The 20,158-nt window shown below is 39.2% G+C and overlaps 2 protein-coding genes across 2 annotated transcripts in view; one reads left to right on the forward strand and one right to left on the reverse strand.

Annotated features, from left to right (window-relative positions):
- RSPH14 (radial spoke head 14 homolog) overlaps nt 1–20,158 on the forward strand; it is a 71,493-nt gene that overhangs the window by 31,992 nt on the left and 19,343 nt on the right. The gene's annotated exons all lie outside the window — the stretch shown is intronic.
- The window catches only part of GNAZ (G protein subunit alpha z), a 49,955-nt gene that overhangs the window by 26,653 nt on the left and 3,144 nt on the right, over nt 1–20,158 (reverse strand). The window contains exon 2 of the mRNA XM_009092259.4: nt 1,422–2,695. Within this exon, the coding sequence (XP_009090507.1) occupies nt 1,422–2,144 (723 nt within the window). The 5' untranslated portion in view covers nt 2,145–2,695. The remainder of the gene's footprint in view (nt 1–1,421; nt 2,696–20,158) is intronic.

The following is a 20,158-nucleotide window of genomic DNA, read 5'->3' on the forward strand; positions in this document are numbered from 1 at the left end:
GCAGTAAGTTATGTTTGGCAGTGGACTAGTTTTATTTAGCAGTTCTCTTCACCACAGATACTACACCAGGAAGCATTTTACACTCTGCAACTCCATCATTTGTAGGGCTTTTCTCGTGAGTGGCAGTCTCAGTGTTGCAGTTCCAGTAATGTAAGCAATGTAGGTACTATGGATGGTCTTGTATGGACCAATGCTCATAAGGATTTTTCAGAGTATATTGATTTTTTTCCCTTTCAGGTAGTTCTTTTTGATTTTTATATCAGAACGGTAAGGCAGGAAAAGTCAAAAGAATCACAAGAAACTCCTACTCAGGGTCTAATGTAAAATGCTTTTCCTAATATGTCTGAAAATGAGGAGAAATAATTAGTGGCAATGTTTCTCTCATGTCAAGAGGAGGTTACTAAACAAAAAGCAGATACAGAAATCTGTTACAATGAGAAGGCACTAATGCTAGGACAAGAATCTCCAGATAATGAAGGCTAAGTCCACACACAGGACAGTGGAATGGCTTATCAGTATAGTAAAGAGAAGAAAACAGAAGTGCTGTTTATAAACAGTAAAGTCACTGCAGAAGATAAGAATAGGGAAATATTATACATATGATAAGCTATACCAACACAAAGGGGCCATCATGCATTCCTACCCACAAACTCCCTTCTCTTAAACAGCATGTTTTACAAGGCTGTCGAAAAAAATAATTTCAAGTAAAACCCCTGTGAAGCTTAATTCAGGCACTTTGAAAGTCACAGCAAATATATATTTGTGTACCTGTAAGCATTCATCTCTTTCCCATAGCTACTGTATTTGTGTGCTGTGAAAACCAGAAGCTAACAACATTAAAGAGTGTTAAATGGGAATGGCTGTTCTTTGGACAAGGCAAATTGGCCATTTAACCAGAAACAGTCAAAGAAAATTTTAAATATAAAAATGTCATATTAATTAAAAAACATGTTTAATTAATGTTAAAAGTTAATTTTATCCCAAATTCCTATTGAAAATCCTAGGGGGAAAAAGGGGGAGGAAACTGTTACTTACTATTATTTTACCTTCAACATTTCCCAGGATCTTCATGGTGTCCAAATGAACCGCCCCTGTACACCAGGGTGTCACTACTGCCTACCTTTTTAATTGGTGTTTGAAGTAACAGTTAACCATGTAAACTTTTAGTTAAAGGCACCAAAAAAATTAAAAATTGGCTGACATGTGAAAAGCGCCTCTATTTCGCAAAAGTAACATTAAATAACTAACTCTGTCCAGTGGGGAAAACTATCCAAATAAAGGAACCATAGCTTCTGGGTTTTCCTAATGATTGGGGATTACTGCCTTGAGAGGGAAAGAAGGAGGGGGAGATAAAAGACCAAACACTGATGAAGGAGAAAGGAAAAGAAGGAAAGAGAATAAGAAGCAGAAGGTGCACTTACTGTTTGGTTATCTTCATACAGCTTCAAGTCATACCCACTCAGCTCCACACAGAAAATTATTGCTGTAACCCCCTCAAAACAGTGGATCCACTTTTTGCGCTCAGATCTCTGTCCACCCACATCCACCATTTTGAAAGTCAGCTCTTTGAAGGTGAACTTATTTTCTACAATCCCTGTGGTCATGTCCCGAGACCGCAGAATATCTTCCACTGTGGGGATGTAGTCCAGGGCTGCGATCCGTTCCAGGTCGTTCAGGTAGTAGGCAGCGTTATCCTCCAGGTGGTACTCGTTGGAGCGGCAAAAACACTCCTGCACACCAGGGTCTGCCCACAGCCTCTTCATCACCCCCAGCAGCTCCGGGGTGATCTCCCCTTTGCTCTCAGCTGGGCCTGTCAGGGCAAACAGCTGCACTGCATCGTATGCTCTGTCAGGATTGTGAAATTCTATCTTGAGGGTGGCCAGAGCCCGAATGATACGTGTGAGAGAGTCAATTGCATTATAGATAATCAGAGGTTTGTATTCCTTACAGGCCTCCAAGTTAAAGCCACCGCTGTGAATGATTTTCATCTGCTTTACAATAGTACTCTTCCCAGAATTGCTGGTGCCCAGGAGGAGCAGTTTTATCTCTCTCCGTTGTCGCTGGCTTTCAGAGCGCAGGTGGCGGTCAATCCTCCGCGACCGCCGCGCTGCCTCTTTCTCCTCCGAGCTTTGCCGACATCCCATGGTACAGCAGGCAGGTACAGAAGGGAAGGGGTGCAGATTGGCTCACTCTGTTGGTGTCTCTCAAAAAGATCTGCGCTGTCTTTCAGTTCTCGTGCCAGGTACACCCTGAATGGAATGGTCACTATCCAATACCTGGTGATCCCTGATGCCTACAGCCACCTAATTGAGTCCCAGCAAGGGTGCAAACCCATGTAGGTATGCAACCACAGAAATAGTCTCTTCAGCAGATCTCATGGCACTCCCCTTTCCGGTGTGTGAACTGTGGCACATTCCTGTTAATGACGGGACACTTCCCTTTGCCACAGTTTGTCCAGAACCATCAGACACCCATTTCTGTTCTGCATAATGATTTGGCTGCCTTCTGTCCAAAGGTAAGAAGCCGCACTTTCGTCTTCTCTGCTCTAGCCTTTTCTTCTTCGTGTTCTCTGGTTGCTGTGGTGATGCTGCAAGATAAAGCTGAAGCTCTTTTCACTGGTACTATAGTTGTTTTGTTTCTCTTCCCCCACTTCTTCAGCTGATCCAGTTCAGCTCTGTAAATCTGTGCTTTCCACCTGCCAAACAATGGGAAAATAAATGAATGAGAGACTCCGCTTCCTTGCAGCAAGCCACTCACTTTTTCCTCCACTTCTAGACTTCTAAACCTTTTATTATGCCAAATGGAAAATACAGATGGAAAAAAATGTAAAGAAAAGAAAACATCTAAAGGTGTAGTAAAAACATAGGGACAGCTGAAACTCGCAAACAAAGAAAATGTGGCTTCTGAACAATAGTAAATCAAATCTCCCTTTCAGCCTTCTGTGTTTTATTATCTAAACCTACGTGAAAACAAACAGTGCTGAGCTATGCCCCAGTTTCTCCCTCAGCAAGAGCTTATGGCAGTGCTTTTCCTGCAGCTCTATTCTGACTGGTTTGTCTGAAGTAGAAAATGAAAACTCACAACTACATTTCCCAGCCTCTCTATTTATATCAATATCTTGTACTGAGACAGATGTCCTCCTGAGTTTTCTTTCATCTTATCTTTCTCCACTGAACATTTAAATAACCAAATTAAGAAGCAAAATACGCTGATTAACTTTGCTTCATGAATTCGAGAAAGGAAGAGTTACTGATCTTTGTAACAGCTCTTTTCCCCTTGGAGAACAGTATTGTTAAACACAGTACCTGCATCTTGCTTAATCAATAAAGAGATACAAACTTTGTAAGCTTCTTTCCATAGCCAAGCAGCTAAGTGGTTTTGAGCCTCCTCTCTTTCCATTTCAATACAGGAACGTTCTGAGCTACAGTAAAAGAGAACAGGGACTTCAAGGTGAATTTTTCATACAAGAAGCACATGAAACACCATCCCAAGCAGGGGCAGAGAGCTTTTCAGTGACTGTTAGAGCAATTATTCCTTCCCAGATTAGAGTTTAAGCCTACTAGCTGGAACTCTGCAGAAGGCAGCAGCAGGAAGCAGTTACTCTGGCAGAGTGAAAACACATTACTAACAGCTGACTGGTGATCATTTGCCTCTCTTCTAGGAAGGGCTTGCTGCTCCCACTAAGCTCTGAGCACAGTGGGCAGCGGAATCACAGATGTCACGGCTTCCTCCCCGAGTGCTGCCCCAGCACACCTTGGCACCTCTCCTGCTGCCTGCTTTCTTGGGCCTGGAGGCTCCTCAGTTAGTGCCTTTGCAAACCAAAGTACACAGCACTGAGATCCTTACAGAAACTTGCAGTCTACTAAAGACAACTTTCTACTACATTTTAATAAAACTAAGGGTCCCAATACCATTTTCAAAGTTGCCATAAAAACCTTTAGAAGTTTTCCTGTTTGAACTTACCAATATTTAAATGCAGATGTGACAATAAAACAAAATACATGTTAAAGAGAACGATTCCACACTACCAGGAGAGAGACAGAATGCTCCAAGCCAGATGTTGAGCCTCGAGCTATTGTGAGAAAAGTTTAACTACTTGCAACCTTGTGTACTTGACTTTCTCACTAATCATATTCTAGTGGTTATTAGAATATAGTTAGAATTATATTCTAAACTAATCTTACTCTGAGTTGTTCTAAACTATCCAGTCAGTACAGAGAGTCACCTCTCCATAGCAATTTGAAATGCTTGTCTCTTGTCTTTGCCTATAGGGACCACAGTGCTTGAACAACCAGGCAATTTAAGCATTTTGGATATCTTAAATGTAAAGACATTCAAATCCTTTGCCCCAAATGCACCACATATTGCTCTTACCTGGTCTGAAATTCTACAAGAGAGTCTTAATATCAGCTATATTTATCATCCTTCTCTTTGTATGACAGGACATTAGCTCATCAAGAACAGATTAATCAGTGAAAAATTAAAAGACTTCTGTACACATTAATAGAATTGGAATTAGCACAACTTTACTTACTCTGAAGATGTGGAAAGGAAAGCCCTCCCAAATGAGGAGTTACACTTTCTTAAAATAAGTCACTTTTTCCAATAATCACAGAAAATGAAAAAATAGAATTGAGGAAGCTGTTTCTTAATGAAAAACTTTCTGGCCATGCAGAGAGAAATTCCTGTACTAGATATCAGGCCAGATTCTTGCTTTACTTATATAAAAATCAGAGCTGCTTCCACTAATCACACTTATTCTGACATGTTCAGGACATTTCAAACTGGTTCTCCTTTAAATCCTCATCATCACAGGCCTCATTTTACTGTCATTGGTAAAACCACTTGCTGAATTCTTTAGGACATTTTCTATGTATTGTGGTGATTACAGGTGAAGAATTTTGCAAGAAACACACACGAGACTCCCTCTCTTTATTCTCTCAGTCCCATCCTGAACAAAAGAGGCTTGCTAGCAATGAGCAGCAAGCGGGCACCTATTCCTGCCAAAAGACAGCAGCCTTAGGAACAATCTGGAGATTTTATGACTATATAAGTCAAGCAGATCTTTTTTAAACTTCGTGTTATTTGCCTCAAACACTTACAACAAATGGTTGGGTAGAAAAACTCTTTCAGGAATCATCTTTTGTTTTCATTCAGCTCATATATTCTGTTGAGTATTTCCTATTGCATATTTCCACAACACATTCATATTCCACAGTGTTTTACATATCAACTATTTTGTTTGCTATTCATTAATATGTTTAACACAAAAAAAAAAGGTAAAGCAGGATCTCCTTATTGTAGGAAAGACCAGGAGTATGTAAATACATATTAGTTTTGCACTCCTGAATTCCCTTTTTTTTTTTGTTTTTTAATTCTAGTCATTCCTATTGCTTACATTGCAATGATATTTGGATATCACTATTTCAAGTAGTAACACAATGAGGTGATTATAGTTTGCTTTGTAAAGCAGAGTAGTACATTCTATTCAATTAATAGGCACTACAGTAAGAAAGTTTGGTGTATTTGAGCAAGTTTTCCCATATACAGTGAAAAAAAATCTCTCATGTTCACAATCAATACTTTTTAAAATTCAGGAAACTTCACAAACTGTTCAATTACTGCAGTTTACTGCCCTGGCTACATACAGATGAACCTCCTCCTACCAGGTTTACTTTTTCTTGGAATACACTCAGAAAATAAGGCAATCTAGAATTTGTTGGGTTCTTAAAATCAGATTTCATATTAAACATGTAAGTGTTTTATGGCTGTAAGTTTCATTAGAAATTCATTGGGTAATTATATTTTCAGTTACTCTAGTGCAAAGCCCTATTGCTTCCTTTCACTTGCACACTTGTCTAAATTTTGTTTAAAAAATCTTATTATTCAAATTACCAGATTATACTGTATCTATGTGTCTAAACGAACAAATTTGCCTTCTCCTGACAACTGAAGACTCAGAATGTTAAGAAAACGTGGTTTATTTAAGTCTGATGATATGGATGGGCCATTTTGTCATCACTAGAATGGGTAGCTTTTCCCCTAAGATTAACATGCCCCAAATCCTGACCTAACAGTGATCTATTGCCACTATCAAAAGAGGAACACTACCAATTCCTGGGGTGGGAAGGACACCTGAAGAAAATTCTGCACTGGTTACTCTGTTAAAGTGTTGAAGCCCATTAAACTGAGCAGCTGTTCAGTGCTATCATGTTCTGCCCACCCGTTTGTGGCCAATAAAACCAGTCTTTATTGTTGGTTTCATATCCAGGCTCGCTCTTTGCCCCTATCCATCACTCCTGGCTTGTACAAACTGATCCGTGGGTGTGCAATATAAACACTCATCCCTTTTCCAGCATGTTCCCAACTTATGGCAGCAGAGGGAGAGGAGGCATAGGGAAGGAGAATGACACACCACCACAATTCAATTGGAAACACTTCCATAAGGGAAGATCCAGGTATTGTCTCTGGATTCATTAGCTGCTGACATGTCACCGTGGAACGCAGTTACAGAACCTGCCTGGGAAGATGCTTCCCCCATGATCTTGTAGAAAGGCAGTGACTCCTAAGCTGAGAACAAAACCAGTGGCTGTGACTGTCACGGCACAGAGACTGCACACAGCATGCTGCTGGCAGCAGGAATTTCAGCTGGAGATGTAGGCACAGAGCTGTATTATCCCTCAAATGCAAGTGATCTGATAATTTAGCTTCATGACCACCAGCCCACTCACACATGAAAAGCTTTTACACCCATGTAAAAGCAAACTCAAGCAAATCTAGCAAGAAGTGGCACAGATCTCATATAAGACCTACACGTGTAAGCCAAGCAACTGTAATCAGTTTCTAATGATTATACACATCCACTGAGAATTTCTGTACTTTAACAAAACCTTATTTCTGCATGTTTTAACTTTCAATCATCTTTATACTATTAATGAAAGAGAAGAAGACACAAGGGAGTGTGATATATCAGGACATACCCAAGGCATTTACTGAGGAAGAAATCAAGTGTTCTACTAAGCAGGCTTTATTTTGAGGGAGAGAGAGAAAAATAAAGGAACTGAGGCTCACAAGAAATGGGAAAATCAGTCCAGATTTTTGGATCTGGGAAGCATCCAGGAAAGAGTCCCAGACATGCATGCTGTAGAAATACAAGGTTGAAATAACTTCACAGAAAATAATTTACTGTTTAATGTATGGAGATTTAAGTCCATTTATAGCAGAAGAAAGTTATTTTAAAACTGTGGCCACAGATATTACTGACATTCTCTTTATACAATCGTTGAAACCTGGAAGACAAGGGAGTATGTTCAAGTTACGATAAAACTTTCAATTACACATTAAGGCACTATAATCCCACCCAAAACAAAGGATGGGCCAGATGTAGTTGATGAACAAGAAAATAGCAGAGAAAGCTTATGTATCTGAGATTTATTTTTTGCAGCAGTTAAAATATGTATTCTGTTAGTCAGATGAGTGAAGGAAGAAGTGTCATTATCTAATTAGCTGAGAGTTTGACTGGACACTACCAAATTCTGTCCCTTTTTGTCATGGGGGTCCCTTAAGCACATCTTTTCAAAGATGATTTCTGCTGATCCATTTCTTAGATGCCCAATTTGAGATACTGTTTGTGACAAAGAAATGCACTGAGTTTTCAAGTATAATAAGCCTCTAAATATTTAAATATTGAATAAATATTTTTTTTACTTGATCCATCTTGATCTCTATTTGAGAAATAGGACCTATCCTCTATACCAACTCCCCAAGATAGAGCCAAGAAATTATTAAAGTCTGTGCAAAAGATACCAACATGAGAGGAATAGCAAAGTGAGTCAAGAAATGCATATTCATGGCACAGGACCTCAGCCACAATAAACAACACCAAATAACAGAAGCTGCTGTGTAAGGATGGGATTCTTACAATAAAGGTTGTCAAAGAAGGTAAAAGGACAATCACTAAAAAAGTTTAATTCAGAACTCAGTCCAAGGCAGGGGATGAGAAGGGCACTGATCAGAACTGGTGCCATACCATGAGTTCCTTAGTGTCACCAGCACTGACTGTTACAAGCCCCAGCTGCTCTCAGCACCCTTGCAGGAAGAACAGTTGGTAGGTCCATTAGGTTCTCATCTGCTGATTCCCACTGTGATTTTATAGAAATACTCAGATTTGTGGCATAAAATCTGAGCTCAACTAATGGAATTGCCACCTAGAGATACCATTCTGTGACACGTGGCAGAAGGAAGTTTTACCAGGAGATAATGGAGAACCCAAAGAAAATTACTGTGTAGGCATAGACCTATCAGTGTATAATCAAGTGTGCCTGACATGGGATAGAACAGATTTACTGCAGTGAGATATTATATCCATTAGCTTAAACATCTTTGTCTATTGTTTGGAAAATTTCCAACTAACTTTAGCAGTACCACAATACAAATTATGCTGGCCAGGGATATCCACCAGCTGAGTCTAATTTAGCATACAGGCTTCATCCAAGATTTAGGGGAACCTAAGAACTTGTAGTGAAAACATAGTATTTCTTATAAACCAAGTATTCAACAAAAATCTGTTGGTTATTTTTCTTTTAACTGTGCACACCCCACTTACTAGAGGAAGTTGGAAACATAAATCCTGTGAAGCATTATTACCTAAAATACTCAGTAGTTATTTAAATTATGATCTGTTTTTGCAACATCCACAAGCTATGGTGAGACAGTGAGGAGAAGCACCAGCACAAGCAGACATGAGACTGACTCTTGGCTGGAGGCAGACTCAGCACAGCTCTGTTCTGAGCTGCATGGCCAAAGCCCAGAGCAGTGGCAGTGGCTGCACAGGGACTGCTGTGCTTCACAGCAGTTTGACTAAACCAGACTCTGCCACAGCAGCCTCCTCGAGGTGACCTTTAGAGTGGCATCAAAAAGCACCACCAGAACAAGAATATGACAGTGGCTCTAGCAGTGGGTGTGCAGGAAATCCTGGCTGCTAGACAAGGGTGAGAAGAAACAACACACACAGCATCTGCTTTAGGGACGTGCAAACATCAGACCCTTTTAAAAGTGTGCAATAAAGTAGCAAACAAAATGCAGTGGCCACTGGGTGTTTTGTAAGCACTAGGGTGATGACAGCACAGTGGAGGTTATGTCTTCATTAGTGGGACCCATAAGCCTTATGTGGGAGATTCAAGAGCTAAAACTATCACAGGGCTGCTGTTTCATTAATCTTACAGGGCTAAGGAGATTATTTTATTACATTAAAAAAAAACACTAGTAAACATTAGATTTTTTTCATGAATGTAATGGCAAATTTTCTATCACTCATACAACCTTATTGCACACATTACCTTATGAAAGATAAGGGAATTTTGATAGTTTTAGCAAAAGAAATCTTGCTAAAAGGAGAACAGTATAGCCTTTGCTAAAGGAGAACAGTATAGCCTTGTAAAAGGAAATTTTTCTTCCTGTGCCTTAAAAGTGACATAATAAAGCACAACCATGCTTGCTTCAGCTGTTCCAGTGACAGGCAGGAGCTATGGGAATCTCTGCAGTGAGAACATCAGAGTCTGGGTACAGATAACAGTGTCCTGAAGGCAGGAGGTTTGTTTAATGCAATAGAGAAAAGCAGCCAGGGAAGATTCAAAGATTGAAGCTCAAGGCCAAGCAAGAGGCAAGGAGAAGATGCTCCAGCAAAAGGGAATCCTGGAAACAACAGATGAGTTTTATCTGTGATGATGCACAAGAAAGCATCTTGGAGACAGAAATTTATCACAACTGTTCTGCTGTTTTAAGGGAAAGAACTGGAGGAAAGGCAAAGATTAAGGCAAGGAATGAGAGAATAGTCACTGAAGCTAGCTAAGATTTCTAGGTTAAATTGAATGGTATATTCACAGGAAGCAAGAAATCCTGTATCCATAAAAAAAGAAGGAAGAGATAGCAATAGAGGAAGGAAAGATGAGGCAAGAAGAGCAGATGGGCACATCTTACTATATCATACTGGCATAAGATCAGCAAAAATCTGCACACAGGAAAGAAAAAAGGGAAAGGATTGACTCAGAATCTGTAAAGATGGGTCTGCACATAAGGAATTTAATTACACTAGGAGAAAAAAAAAAGGGGGAGAATAAATCCATGGTGTTCACGGTGGAAGAAACTGCCTAGATCATCAGACTTCCATCAGAATGGTTTTGCTAGAGAAAGGACATTATTGGGAGTGGATCAGGACTGGAAAGTTGGCAAGAACAGACTTACAGGGAAAGGCAGAACAAAAGGTTTTGGAATGAGAAGAGCAAAATACAGGAACCATTTCAGTAGAATGAACACTGAATTCATGGAAAGGCTGGGGGAAAGCAGGGGAGGACTGGCAACGTGATAGTTAAAGCTGGAAACTAAGCAACAGAGAATGAGTAATGTTTCACAGAGAACAAATCAAAAGAACCTCTGTGAATGAAAAAACAGAAAAACAGACATAGGTTGAATGAGTATGCAGGAGCAGTAAGTTCCCAACATGAGAAAAAGTAAAAAAAGGATTATAGAAGATTCACATGAATCGTAAGGGAGTTCAGAGGCAGCAGCTCAATGAAAGCATGAGAGGAAAGAGCCACAAGGTGCAGAGAAAACATCGAAGAGCTGGTCCAAATGGAGGAGAGGAAAGCAGTACAGTGGAAGAATAAAGCAAATTGTTCTCATGATGGGAAGGACAAGGAAAAGGGAATTTAGGAAAGGACAGGAAAACTTCAGCACTTTTGTCAGGTTATTAACCACACAACAAGGCAGAATCATGGATTAAAATGCTGTTCCTAATATAATAAGAAAAAGAAAGGAAGAGAGTGTCAACATCAGCACAAAATGCAGGGCTATCATCAGGGTTTAATTGAGTAGGTAGGGTAGAGAGTATTTTTCACCCCTAGGTCACACAGAAAATTAACCATATGAACTATGTCAGAAGGTATCTACATCAGAACTGTGGATTTTCTAGGTTTCTTCTTAACAACTCAAATTAAACATTATTTTATCTGCAGAAGGGAGATAAGAAGTGGAAGAAGTATTAGACTGCAGTCCAGGGCCAAAAAAATAAATCCCAAGAGGCTAAAGAGAATCCACGATGTTCTCAGCAGTGTGACTCATGGGAGAGGACTTGGATGCTACCAAGCACAGATTACAGCTGCTGCCTACGCCTGGTCTCATTCTGCTTCTCTTTTGAAATTCAGAAGCTTTGACAGTCGTACACTCCTGCTGCCTGCAAGAGCTTCAGCAGGTACATCTCAGACAGCTGAGCTGTTGTTGGAGCCACTCTCTAATTCAAAGGACCTTTTTTATAAGATGAATAGGAAGGAAGTTACCTGTGTTCTGGTTTTGGTATGAAATTGCTTTGTGCCAAATCCAAAACACAGATATATGTTACTTCACAGAAAATTACTCTGCAACCAGAAACATTTAAGTACAACATTGTACAATGGCCAATAAGCTCCTGGTTTCAAAAGCCAAGCCATCATTTTGCCAGCTAGATAAAGTTACGTAGAAACCTATAGAATCTAAGTTCTTTTTCACTCAAAGCAAAGCAAAAAGACCTTGGTATCTGATGCATCAACTTCTTTAGCACCCATTTTTCCTTCACTGACACCTCCCCCTGAACAAAACCAAAACAAAACACCAACACAAAACCCCACCACCGACTAATTGCTGCTGCCAGAAAGAACCTGACATCTTTTTGAGGTTTAGCAGCTATGAGGATTTCTCTTCAGTCTCTCCTTTCAATTCCCTCCCTCTGGAGGGGTGATCACACCTTCCTCCCAGCCCAGCTGCAGTTGCTGCAGTTCCACACCCACCAGCACACGGCACAGGGATCCCAGTCACTCCCTGCTGGCTCCTAACTCCCGGTTGATTCTAAGCAGCTTATGTTGAACATACAATGAATATTAGAGGACACGGGTGGTTAAATTCCTTTCATCAGACTTTTTAATAAGCAAGTTGGTCATGGATAGAGATGCAGGTTGCAGATTTGAAGAGGATGAAGGCCTGATTTATCCAAAAAGTGAAGCTAAAGGTGAAGTGCAAACATTTCTAGCAATAGTCTCAGTATGTTTTTCACCACTTGTGCTCTGAAGAGTTTAAGCTCCTTAGATAACATTAGGTCTTTTGTCTTATTCAACCTTGCTTTTTCTACTGAGATGAAAAATATTTCTATGTGGCACTAAATGAGAATGTAAAATGAGTTGGAGGAACTTAAGTAATTATGGTGAATTGGCACCCTATGATAAGTGACACTTTGGGGTGAGGGTATTCATAGTTCTTCCTCATCTGAAACAGTGACAGTATTTATTAAGAGAAAATAAGAGTAAAAACATTGCAAACCCTGTAAAGTGCTGTGGCTGTGATCCACTTACCATTAAAAGTAATGGCTTTGTTGACTTCAGTAGGTTTTGAAATGAGCCTGTATTTGGTTTTGAACAGGACGGAAATAAAAACAATGTATTTAACAACACTGCAAGCAGAACACCAAAGTGCCAGCAATAGAAACTGTTTACTGATGAAAATTTAGTATTCAGTGCATGATTCATACTCTTCATATATCAGAATATCTACGGTGAGAACTTCTGTAAGAATAGATACAAAAATAGTTTAATTTTCAGCTCCCTGCTTTTGTATGATCTCAGCATGACTGTATTTCTAGGAAATGCTGAAGCATGATCAGTATCATTGTGTTTCAACATTAATTTCTTGCTCTCTGCACATGTTCCCAGCCTGGTTTCTGCAGGTATTCTCTATGTTTGTTCCTAGTTTCATCCGTCTTAGAAGAGCAGAGGCCAGATTTGACCACATCCATTTTGAGTCATGCTGTGACAAGACTTGGTTGGATGACTTCACGTATTCATAGGGTTATACTGATTCTGTCAAAATAGTGGATGGCTTTCATATCATTCCAATAATAGATCCTTTTTGTCTATAAAACAAATACAAAACATTAGGTAATGTATATTGATTACCATTAATTACTCTTAAAATGGATAAGTTACAAAATAAACTGCTAAATGTAAGTCCATCTTTTGAGGAAGATGGACTTTTAATCTGGGTATTTCCTTTAACACAGGAGTACCATGATTTAGATTTAGCTGGGCAAAGTTGTTATTTTTCAGCCTCAAGCAAGCTTGTAAGTTGTTATTTTTTCCCAAACCTGAAACATAGGAATGATAGATGGATTTAATTTTGTTATTAAGGACAAACCAAAATCCAGTAATTTTTCTTGAGGTTTTATTTTTCATTGGTAACTGTACTACTACTAGTAATATTAGAAGGTGTAGCTTCCAATTTTGTTGCACATACTGATGATTTTTGGTGTTCCATTAACACTACCAGTACTTTTCTGTCTATACATGAGTGGAGAGAGAGAGGGGAAGGAGGGTAATCACTGCTCCTGTTCAAGCTGTGTTGCATGTAAGGGAATTCTCATCATTCAGATATTCCCTCCCCCCGTTTTTTTTTATTATTATTCTCTGTAGTCCTGCACACTTCCTAGTATGCAGCCAATATATCTATATTTTCACTTATCCTTTAGCCCTTCAATTCTGTCTCTAAATAATCCATCTCTGTCCTGTTGTACAAGTTCTTTGTTGAGATCAGAAAAGTTTCCTTTTTGTATCACACCCTAACTGGGCTTGTCTCCTCCTCTTTAAGGTACATAGATGTCAGCTCACCATTTTGGGGCCCTGGTAATTTCATTCCTTTTGTTTGAAGCAGGCTCTTGAATCATGTTTTGAGAACTGATGGGTAGATTTATGAGACTACACACATGATCTACTGGTACTGTTAATAGTAATACCCCCAAATTTTGCAGTTTTTGTCTGCATGAGGCTGTCCTATCAGCATATGAGGGAGCATCACTGACCAGCCAAATGTACACCAGCACCCTCACAGCACAGCTTTAACAGCAGCATCTCAGGTGGTTGCTTTTCTGTTCCTTTTACTCTCAGTGACATCTCTTCTTGACTGAAGAAGCTGCAGCGCTAAAATTATCTGAAAGCTGAAAGGTGCTAATCGAGCCTTTAGTTTATTCATTATTCAGCAGTGGATCCTTAGTTATTCATTTCTCATATTACCAGGAAAAAAATACTTCTGGTGACACTCTAGCCTACTATTAAGATGGCACATAAAGCTGGAATTTTATCGCTGATGCCTAACTATTCTAGTTAGCATTCTGCATTTCACACAGATGAGATATGCAGGAAAAAAGCTGATGACTCACCATTTTATTTCTTTTTGCTCACTAAAAATCTACTGTTGATATCATTGTAGAAGCAGCTCTGTGAAACAGGCACAGATCTGGGACATGAAATTATACCTATGGTGGAGGTTATCCAGCCTTCAGCAGAGGGGCTGGACACAAATTTCTCAGCAAGCCATATTGGGTCAAAACAGTGCAAAAGCTATTGCAGCTGTAGGAATTCCAAATCCCCCTTAAATTCACAAAGCAGATTTACCAAGGGGAGAGGATGGGAGGAAAACATCCACAATGCACAGCAGAACAATAATTCATCTTCAGAACTTCATTAAAGGACTACAAGGACATCTCTGAGGGCACTCAGGGCACTGGAGCAAGGTGTGGGGTCTGCAGTGATCTCAGGTACCACTCCTTAGGTATCACACTGTTCCTTGATTGATAACCACCAGGATAATTGTGCCTAAAAGCACAGCTTTTGCTATGTTTTGGTTCATTTACAGCATACCTCAAGACTTTTAAATTGAGATTTTTGAAATCAGTATTTTAACTATGAAAAGGATACTGCCTTTTAAAGCCATCTCTGACTTTCAAACAACTTTTGCATCTCTGTTGTAGCAAGGCTAAAAATTCCCCCTCAGGATGCATCTTAGTAGTAAGAGAACAGCCCACAATCTACCCAAAAAAGCTACAGGCATTCCAGAAAACAAGGCACATAAAATTCCCTACTTCTCAACCCCAGGAAAATGCCCAATAAGGTGTCTTCCCACCTCTGCCAAAGGCACAAAGGCAGGCAATAGCTACAGAGCTCACAGCTGGCTTAGCTTGCAGCCCAAACCCACCTTCTAGCAATTCCAATTTAGTTTCAATCTCTTCCAGCTGGCAGCAATCCCATTAGGATGCAATGCCACTGACACACACCTGCTGGAAGGCTCCTCATCCTAAAGAATATTTTGTGCCAAATAGCTCAAGAGAAATGAGCCCCAGTTTGTGTCACCTCTGCTGCCTGAAGGGTTGGGGCAACAGGGAAACCTCCAGTAAAAGCTCCAAGTAGTTTTGCTCTGTTAGACACAGGAGTGGCACTGAACAAGTCAATACATTGTCATGATACTGTTTGTGTTTCCTTGGCTATTCTGAGAACCCTTTTTTTTCAGTTTTTAAGAATGAGGTACAATTTTGGTTTGTATTTCAGATTCTCATGTCCACTCTTAACTAATGCTCTGTACAAAAATAATTTTAACTGTCCCTTCTCATTTTTTGTGTTGACTGCAGGAGGGAGCTCATTGGTAAGGGTGACATTTCTAAAGGATTTTGCAAAAGCTAAAAGGAAGAGCCAAGTCCTTGACCTCTTGCACACCTGTATTATTTTCTGAAATCTTTTAATCTTGACCTTCTATTTTGTATATAAGTGGTTGATCACCACTTGCCTCTGACTAATCCAAATAGAAGCTTAAGAAACTGTAGTGAACAATAGTATTTTCTATGTATTTTGTGACTAGCTAACTCTGAAAAAACATATCCTTTTAAATTACATCTTAGAAATTATGGAATCTATAATTGATGATTCTGATTATAAGATGCAGACCCCAAGTAAACAATGAGATTGATGTACTGTTAACATACCTCCATCAACTATAAATCTTTGCAACAAAGATAAAGACAGATCATACACACTATGTCTCAGAAATTCCATGTGCACCATATCTTACAGCTGAGTAAGAACAGTGCTGCATGGATTGACAGCATTCCATCTGGTCTCCTTTAAAACAAACACTTGACTATTTTCTTGAATTGACTTGTTTATGTAAACTTTCAATGAGGTCTGTGAATAATTCTTGACAGGTTAATCATGAAAACATAATGTATTCAAAATGCAAAGCTACTGTTTTATAGATAAGCTTTGATGACTTACAGGCTCCTGTCATTGGAGGTCCAACACCACAAAGAAGATTCTGAATGAAAATACCTGGAGACTGTAATTGTGCTGCTCATTGAGAAGTTCTCCCATCACTTGGTAATCAAGTCTACAATATTTAAAGGTAGTCCCAGAGTTCCATATGCATGTGTGCCCAATCTCCCCTTCAAAGCACACTTTTACTATAATGGGCATCACTCATTTCTTCCAGAACTTTTCTGCCTAAATGATTTCGGAATTGGAATATTCTGGCACTTTCTACTTGGGGTTCATTGCCTTCCAGTATCAGAAGACACAACTAGAAAAGCAATATAAAGTAATCAAAAATACAGAGAAACTCAAACACTTCTAGTCTTAATCTGATGGAGAAAGGCATTTTCGTGATCCAGCCTTCATTGTAGAGCCAGGTTGGGGCTGCCTAAGTCGCAGTGTGTATTAGAACAGTTTCCAGGTATGATCCCAAGAGGCCACAATATCAGTGGCTGTTCTTGGTTTCCTTGACAGCAGAAGTGGGAAAAGGGTAGAATTGCTATGCAATGGATACAGCAAAGAGAGAGGTTTTTCTTGTCACAGACCAGAGTAATATCCTCTGTAAACATTTAATTTTAGTTTATAACCCGCGTGCGCTGACAGAGAACAGGACTGTAAGAGATCCAATAATTCAGCTCTTTGTCTATATGGTGGGTTATTACTGCTATTACTTTATAGATGTTTTAACTTCTGTTATATAGAATTTGCACTGTTCAGGACTGCAGGGTACAATGAGGCCTCTCTGGAAAAAGGGAGAATTGTAGTTTTCAGTGTTAAAAGTCACTGGTTCCTACCTCTTCCTGATGCTACTTGATACTTTAATTTGTTTAGACCATTGTATATTTACTTGACCTGTGAGAGCAAATAATATTGTGCTGATATAATACTGAACTGCACATCAGCCTCAAGTCTTGCCACATTTAAAACAATTGTTGATCCCTTCAACCTAGTAGCCAAAAATTTGTTCCTGTAACTTAAAAAAAATTACATAAAGTCTTGAGTATTCTGTTGCTTTTTGTGAGCACACATGCAAAAAGCAAACTTGACACACCTGTGTAATCACAGCTATGAGGCAAAGTTCAGATTTGCTTTCGGGAACATTGACAGCATGAAACATAATCAGAGGACTTATTGCACATCTAGTCAGGGAACAGAAACAATATGATAATAGAACAATTGTTCAAATTTGGTGTAGGTTAACCTTAGAATTTTAAATACCTACATAAATGTCACTGAATTACACATTAAGGTGAGTTTATCTGTTCATGGACATAGATGGATTGAAAAAAAGGTTAAAAACATGTCTCTGAAATGACTGATTAAGGTGAGGTTCTACCATTACTGAGCAATATAACATGGAGCTCAACAGATTCTTAGCAATGGTAAGAATATATGAATGTCTTCCCATCACAAAATGGCTTCTGCTGTGGTACCCTGAACTCTGCCAAATTTAAAAGGTCAGGCACAGAAAGGCATCTTGAAAGAAAATCTTCTTGCCAAGGCCTGTTGCGACAATCAACTTGCTGGCAGTACTGAGAGATGCTCCTGTGCAGTGGTGTTAATTCTGGGAAATTGTAGTTTGTAATGGATCTGGTTAGCATCATGTGCATTAATTTACTGAATTGAGTGCTTTAAATTATATGGAAAATATTTCCTGTAGTATTGTTTTGAATCTTCTCCTATAACATAAACACTAGAGAGGGGCAACAGCCAGTATCCTGGTCTTTCTTTCCCCATAAGACATCAAAAAAAAAAGCCCCAAACTCTAATGCATAAATATGTATAAATAGATATTTTTCATCCAGAAGAAATCATATTTTGATATTTTGTTAACACATTCCAGTATTTGTATTATATTACTTGAGCTGGTAATATTCAGAGACAAAACTCTCTACTTGAAAAATCCAACCTAATAGCTCAAATCGTATTATCTTCAGAAAGATGTTCCCGTAGCTGGTAGGTAAGTATCCTTTTGAACCATACACACTTTTCTCTTTTAAAGGAAGGAATATAATAACCAGGTGCATGCCCCCTCTGAACAGCAAGCCCTCTCAGAGCTAAACACCCAGCTGGGCTTTTGTTACTGTGCCATGACACTGAATTGTAATCAATTCAGCTCCACTGTGTTGTTTCCTTCCACAACACAACTGTGTCAACTCTATTTGTACATCAACACTTGCTATGCTGCCTAATTGTGTTTGCATTTGTGCGGTTTATGAAGATAAAGGTGCTTATTCCACATTGTCTGGGTAGGTTTGAAAATACAGAAAGCAGGCACAGAAAATCAGTAGAAACACACTGGGAATGTGTGCTAGAATACTGCCTGGATCACCAGGAAAAACTGATAAAAGATTAGGATTGCTGCGCTGTTCCAGTGAAGCCTTTCCAGTGCCGTGACCAAACCGTTGTGGAGATACTCCGAGGAGGAAGCCCGTGCCAGGCCAGTCACTATCAAGGAAACAGGGCAGGTAGGGAGGGAATGGCAACTGCATTATGACTTAAAATGTTTATGGTGAACCATGAAAATATCTTCATAATTAACTAGTAAAGCTTGGTTAAACATTACATTATAGACAGTAAGAGTGGGATTCATCTGTGCAGATTTAGCATCTGCATGTAGGTGGCTATCTCAGAGCTACTCACTCAGTGCTTCCCTCAGAGGCAGTGGAGGGGAGCTGTCATTTCCAGAGGTCAGCTCAATCTCACACTAACATGGTAGTCAGAAACTAGTCTAGGTAACTCCAATGGAGAAATCTCTCTTTCTTCCATCAGCTTAAAGGGAAGCCTCAACAACTACTCTGTATGTACATGTCCTTTTTATGGACGTCTGAAAGTGATGAGTATAATTCCTTCCAACTGCCAAGTCCGGGCAATTACTCTTTCATAAATCCACTGTAAAAATAACAGATTAGCCAATTGTAGTTCCTTTGAAATTATTATTTACTTTCCAGTCATTATTTTTGATGTGTGTGAGCAAAACAAAGAATTTTTGGATTTGCCTCTTTAAGTTTTTCTGTTGGCCAAGGTGTTGACTGGTAATCCAACAGGTTATTTCTGCAATGTAGAATCATGTGGAAGTGTTATCACATTTGTCTTTTTGATGTGATGGCTTAGGAATCCTGGGAAGAAACAACTCTCTGGTATAAGGGGCTTAAAGAGGAAACAAAAGGCAAATAGGGTTTGTTGGGTAAAACCGTGTTCCCTAATGATTCCCTGGGTGTCCAATACCAAATAATAAAATGGGATTCTGAGGAGAGTCAAGCTTCTGCTGAACCACAGAAAATGCTCTGAGCTGAAGAAGTAAAAAAAACCTCAAACATATAGAACTGTTGTCTTCTGAATTTTTGCCATGTGTTTTGTTAGTTGTGAGTTTAAATGTATTTAGTAGTAACCAATGTTTGAAGTCTGGGATGGAAGAAATGGCCCCATCGCCGATCTGTTCCTTCCATCCAACTCCACCAGTGCCCTTCAGTGTAAGGAAACGCAAGAGTTCAGAGAAGAGTATTTTCTCTGTAGCCTTCATGTCAAGGCCTAAATTCTGTCCTTGATTCCACTTGAAAGCTAAAACAACTTAAATTGCTAATATGTATCAACTCCTGATTCAATAACAGAATTACTCAAACTGTATTTAGCCCTTCTCTGTCATCTTGTCTATTCCACATACCTTAAATTGCCAGGGAACTTTGCAAAGATAACCGATTTTGGTTGCTTTGGAACAGTATAGTTTTTCTTGGGATTATTCTGTCATCAATGTAATAATTGATATTTGGACTTCCTAATCACCATTCTTGAATTCTAGAAAGTTTAATAAAAATGTGAACTCTGAATATAACACACAAAATATAAATCATATTATCCTCTTAAGTAAGTGAAGGGAATCTGTTGTAACTAGTAATGGATGTGGATTAATTCTGGATACTTTGGAGATCACAAAGAACAAAATTTAGCCTTCTTTTTAAATAAAAATAGGACAATTCTTCTCTGTAAGTATAAATATGATTTTATGC

The sequence above is a fragment of the Serinus canaria genome, chromosome 15 (assembly GCF_022539315.1).
Source record: "Serinus canaria isolate serCan28SL12 chromosome 15, serCan2020, whole genome shotgun sequence".
Classification (NCBI taxonomy): domain Eukaryota; kingdom Metazoa; phylum Chordata; class Aves; order Passeriformes; family Fringillidae; genus Serinus; species Serinus canaria.